General features: G+C 33.4%; 1 protein-coding gene across 1 annotated transcript; it reads left to right on the forward strand.

Annotated features, from left to right (window-relative positions):
- Window positions 1–1,293: 1,293 nt before the first annotated feature.
- LOC120354272 lies at window positions 1,294–2,235 on the forward strand. The gene has a single exon (XM_039441171.1). The coding sequence runs from the start codon at window positions 1,294–1,296 to the stop codon at window positions 2,233–2,235; it is 942 nt and encodes a 313-aa protein (XP_039297105.1).
- The last annotated feature ends 3,940 nt before the right edge of the window (window positions 2,236–6,175 follow it).

Consider the following 6,175-nt stretch of genomic DNA (forward strand, 5'->3'; position numbering starts at 1 on the left):
AAATATGAGAATACATGTTTATTAGGCACTTCCGAAAGCAAAACAGGATGGTCATAGCTCTATCAAATCTGAGGTAATTTGAATATCAGGAAATATTGTCCAAGTATTTTTATTTTTTATTCTGATTTGTCTAAATAACCTAAAAGATTATGTTCAATTATGTAAGAGGTTGAGTTTATACTTTTTATTCTTCCAAATGACAATAAGATGATATTATTATAAATGTTTTGATTCTTGAATAATAAGCACAAATAATAATGAAAAGTTTTTTGATCAGCTGTTTTAGCACACTTGAAATTTAGCCAATCTGAATGTCAACGTCAACAATGCTTGTTGTCGTTGACTTCGGAAGTTTAGGTTAGAAGTTCTATCCTACTCTGAAAATCGAATTTGAATAGTTTATAATTTATATCTTATCTGTATTTTATTCATCCAAATAAAATGATAGTATCTTATTGCAGAATACTTATTCAATTCTAGAAGCATGAACTGATTCCGTTTCATAAACCATTTTGTAAACACGTTCACATCAAATCAGAATCAGCTGACTTCAAGGTTATTTTACAGCCCTAGGGCCGTAAAACTTTTACCGGCCTGGTCAGAAAACAATCATTTTCGGCCTCCATATGACGCACGAAAACCAGCTCATTACATCCAAGTGGGGCGAAAAAATATTTATTGATTATGTCACGTGGTATTCTAGCACCACAGAATACTTGGAGAAAACCAGTGAATTTTTAATAGAATTATAAAATGGAAAAGAAAGTTAGACCTAGTCAAAGGATCAATCCACTTAAATCGAATATTGTTAGCGATAAAGAGTAATTGTATTATCTAAAATGATAAGAAAACATGTATAACTGTGATTCAACTACTGAGAATCCATTGGCAGAATTAAAAATTATAAAGCAGCTTACTTATTATTGGCGGATTATAAAAAATAAAAAATTTGCATGTACATTGAGGTTAGAATTATTTGTTCACACTTTTAAATGAATCAATCGATTTAGAATAAATCGATAGTTATTTGAATCAATACTTAGCGAATCAGCTGATTGTCGATCAACCAATATAGGTTGAATTATAAAAATTTACTCACAAAAGATGTATTATAATTATATACTAAGGAAGGTTGATGTATAGAAATACGGACAACTATTATTGCTGTATAAATATTTATTATGATCTAAAAAGCACGAAAAGTATCAGTCAGAATTCAATGAGAGAAGACCTAGTTCGATCGAGCTCCCTTATCAGCTTATCCAACGGGCCTACTTTTCGTTCAGTTAAATCATGAGTAATTGCGTCAAATGTTCGAAATCGGTTACTAGAAACTCAAAGGATAAAATCAAATGTGAAATGTGTCGAGTGTTCTATCATGGGTCGTGTGTGGGGTTGAACGAGACTGAATTGAGTGTTCTGGCGGAGCAGGGAAGATCTTGGTTGTGTTCGCCGTGCAATCATAAGCGTCGATTAAGCCGTAGTTTGAGCGACACCGGTGTGAATGATTCCGAGGACGTTAAGGAAATGATAAGATTGCTGGGTGAAAAAATTGATAGCGGGCTTAAGCGTATAGAAAATGATCTTGGAAGTTCACTTAATATGTGTCACGAGAAGTTAGACGAGAACTCTCAATTGTTGATGGCTCAGAAGGCGAATATTGAGAAGCAGAATAAACTCATTGAATCTCTGCGTCAAGAAAACCAAAACCTTTCCAAGCGAGTGAGTGAATTGTCGGAGCGTCTTGATGACGCTGAGCAGTACTCCAGATCTAACACCCTGGAGATTTTCGGCGTTCCTACCTCTCAAAATGAAGACGTGACGCAGACTGTTATTGGTGTGGGTAAAGCGTTGGACTTGAAAATAACAGAGGATATGATTGATGTATGTCATCGCTTGAAGCCGCTAAATAACCGGCCGTCATCGGGGATGATCGTACGCTTCGTTCGCCGTACAGTGAAGGAGGCGTTTTTGGCGAAGCGTCGTGTTAAAAGAACATTATCAACTAGACACATGGGCTTGGCTATGGACTCTCCCATCTACATCAATCAATCACTCAGTCAACGTAAAATAATTCTATTTGCGAAGGCTAAAAAGGTAAAGAGTGAACGTGATTTTAAATTTTTGTGGATTGACAGATCTGGCAATATTAGGATAAGAAAAAGTGAAGGTACTACGATTCATACTATCAAATCTGAAATTGACATTGCTAAGCTCGCTGATAATGCAGTCTAAATCAATAGTTATCTGGAATCGTTGTCCTATTGCTCTTTCGGCATCCTAAAAACTGATATGATTATCGTTAAATTGATTACTGATAGCTCTGTTTTTGAATCATCTTCTTTATCTAACTTTGTTTCTGTTGTCAGCTTTGCTGTTTCTGATTGCTATGATATTGTTTTTCCTCTAGAAGTATGTATAGATTGTTATTAGTGATTCTCGTGTTGTTAGTTTAATTTATCAGAATACGCATGGTTTGCGTACTAAGTCACATGCTCTGTAGCAAGCTGTGTTAGCTGATTCTTTCGATTTTGTCGCCTTGTCTGAAACATGGTTAAATAATGGTGAAATTCATGATGGAGAACTGTTTGATTACCGTTATAAAGTATTTAGATGTCATAGAGATAGCATTATGTCAGGTAAACGGTGGGGTGGCGGTGTTCTCTTGACCGTTAACACGAAATGGTCAGCTCAACTCATTTTTAGAAATGCAAGTGCTAGGTATGAATCGTTGCTTGTTAAATCAACATTGATTAATAGTAGGGTTATTTATATATGTATTGTTTACTTTTCTCCCAATGCTGGGATAGATGACTATATTAATTTTTTTGATTATTTCGAAACAAATGAGGTTGTTTTTTCGTCTTCTGTTTTAGTGTTGGGTGATTTTAATATCAATGAAATTAATGGGTTCAACTATAATTTGAGTAATGGTTCACACAAATGCAGAGCATTGTTCAATTTCATGTCATTTTTTGATATGAAATCGTACAACAATGTATTGAATGCAAGTTTCAAAACTCTGGACTTGGTGCTTGCAAATTTTTCTGTAGATGTTTTGCGAGAAAACGTTCCTTTGCTCCCTGAGGATCTTCATCATCCTTGTATAGGAGTAAATTTTGTTTTAAGAAATACCCCCTTGCCTTTGCCTGTATACTCGTCTTATTATAATTTCAAAAAAGCTAACTTCCTTGAACTCTACCGGACACTCTGTAACTCGGATTGGCACGCACTGTATCACTTTCAGGATGTTGACTTAGCAGTTGATCATTTCTATGAAATTATATACAGAGCCTTCTCATTGCATGTACCAAAATCTAATATAATAATCAAATCTAAATTCCCATCATGGTTTACTAGAGATATTATTCAATTAATCAAGCAGAAAAAAATGTGCACGAAAAATGACTTTTTCTAGATATTACCGTGGTAAATTTGTTGAACTGAGAGCCACTATTAAAATTAGAATTAATAAGTCTTATAAAGACTATATAGCTTATCTACAGAGTAATATAGATTCGAATATTAAACATTTCTGGAACTATATTGGTAGTAAAAAGGAATCTAGATCAAAGGGCGATTGTTTGGAAATGGATGGGGTTAAGTATGTTGGTGCTGATGTGCCAAAGGCATTTGCGCATTATTTCTCATCCATCTATGATGTCATAGGAGGTGATCGCGATGATGCAGCTGCTCAACATGTAAACCGCAATAACAGTAATCGTAATTTCGATTTACCAGTACTGACCATTCCATACCTTTCAGCCAATCAAGTCAATTCCGCAGTTGATGGACTTAAGGCTACGCGTTTAGTTGGACCTGATGGCGTTCCTGCCTACATTATAAAGGGTTGTAAGAATATACTTATTGAACCACTGCGATTTATTTTCAATTTATCTTTGAAAACTAATAAATACCCCACGAAATGGAAAACTGCCTGTATAACACCAGTTTTCAAATCAGTTCAACCAAATATAATTTCCAATTTTCGACCTATTTCTATTTTGGACTCTCCTGATAAGGTCTTTGAATCTGCTCTATACAGAATAGTTTTTGATCATGTGAAGCATGTAATTACCCCTTTCCAACATGGCTTCATGCCCAGTAGATCAACTGTGAGTAATTTGCTGACTTTCACACAGTTTGTTTCCTCTCACCTTGACATGCAAGGTCGTGTAGATGTGATATATTTAGATTTCAAGAAAGCATTTGATTCAGTTAATTTTAATGTATTATTAGATAAATTAATTACGTACGAGTTTTCACCTGACTTAATTGAATTATTTCGTAGCTATTTGGTTGATAGAGTTTCCCAAGTGAAGTACAATAATCACACATCTGAAAACTATGATAACCCCACCGGAGTCCCACAAGGATCTAATCTTGGACCTCTTTTGTTTCTTCTTTTAATTAATGATCTCCCTGATTGCATTAAAGAATCTGAAATCCTGATATTTGCAGATGATGTAAAACTTTACAGGTCAATAAAAAGCATTGATGATTGTGTCAGATTGCAGGACGATCTTGATCGAGTTAACCTTTGGTGTTGTCAGAACAGACTCATGTTGAATGTATCTAAAACTAAATTCATGGTGTATACAAGGCAGATAAATTTTCAGTACCATTTATATACATTGGGAGGTGACAATCTTGAGTGTGTTAACAACATCCGAGATCTTGGAGCTATCATGGACCCAAGGCTTGATTTCAAGAACCACATTAACTATACCCTAGGTAGTGCTAATAAATTACTGGGTTTTATATTTCGCAATACCAAACCATTCACTAATTGTGATGTTAGTTTGAGAATATTCAATGCACTAGTTCGCAGTAAACTTGAATATGCTGCAGTAGTTTGGGGGCCTTATAATGTGACATACATTCATGAAATTGAAAAAAATCAAAATAGAATTCTGAGACATTTATACATAAAAAAATTCAATTGCTTTTGTCCCTTTAATTTTCCAACTAGTGAGTTAAGATCGATATTTAAAGTGCACTCTCTAGAATTACGCAGATCTGTAAATGCTCTATTGCTATTATTCAACATTTTAAATCATAAAGTTCATATTCCATCATTCATAAATTTATTGAATTTCAATGTACCTTATGCTAGGCCTAGAAAAAATATATTGTTCAACATCCCTTTTGTGAGAACTACTCATCACTATAATTCATTTCTTATTAAAAGTCTGAGATTATATAATACTTTGAATGAACATATAGATCCGTTTTCGAACTCATTTAATGTCTTTAAGAAAAATTGTGAAATGAATTTATCTTGTAGCTCGTTTGAGTCATGAAATGTTATGAGCTCTGGCTGAAACTCTTTTTGTTTTCTTTATCTTTATTATTAATTTTTATTATTATTTCAATTTTTGATTTACTTTTTATCTTATTCTCTTCTTTATTTTCTTCCATAACTATTTCCATCTTTTAAGTTTTTATTATTATGTAGTATGGTTATCTATTAATTGTGTAAAAAATGCTCTTCATGGTATTGTCTGTGAGCCTTTATATGTATATGTATATCAATAAATAAATAAATAAAAAAAAAATAAAATCAAGAGTATACAAAACTCACATAAAGAACTAAATGTATATTATTTATTAACATTGTATATCGCGATTTATTTATGAAAATAGTTTAAGATAAACACTCCACATATTTATATAAAAACTTTTTATTTAATTTTTTCTATTATGAGGTTGAAGAAGCCCTGATTCTGAGGCGACCAATTGTATTGAGTTTACTAAATTGAAGGCCAATCAGGAAGAAGCTTACAAAATTGTTCTAGGAAGAGATGAATTTTTCTGAAAACCACTTTCTTCTGGCTTGTGATCTTGACCTGAGAGGATGCACATGGAGTTTAGGGTTCTCTCTTCCTTTAAATTTTAAAATCATCAAGCCAAACCCTTTTTCTTCAAATGTGAAATATTTGTAATTAATGTTGAATTATCTGTGAACTCAGTGTTATTGAAGAGTTCGTAATTGTATTCATTCCCTATAAATATATCTTTAATTCAGAGAGAAATCTATAAGAAATCTGGACCGCGCGTTAGCCCAGCAGTGACGAAAGGGACCTGCCTAATTAATTATTGGAAATAATTAATTCAATCCACGAGACCGTCAAGAACGTCATTAATGTGAGTGATAAATCAAACGAGCTCGTTT

The sequence above is a fragment of the Nilaparvata lugens genome, chromosome 14 (assembly GCF_014356525.2).
Source record: "Nilaparvata lugens isolate BPH chromosome 14, ASM1435652v1, whole genome shotgun sequence".
In the NCBI taxonomy this organism is placed as follows: domain Eukaryota; kingdom Metazoa; phylum Arthropoda; class Insecta; order Hemiptera; family Delphacidae; genus Nilaparvata; species Nilaparvata lugens.

Bases quoted from the DNA above. Each gene is read 5' to 3' on its own strand.
- LOC120354272 (XM_039441171.1), top strand. From the start codon at position 1,294: ATGAGTAATTGCGTCAAATGTTCGAAATCGGTTACTAGAAACTCAAAG.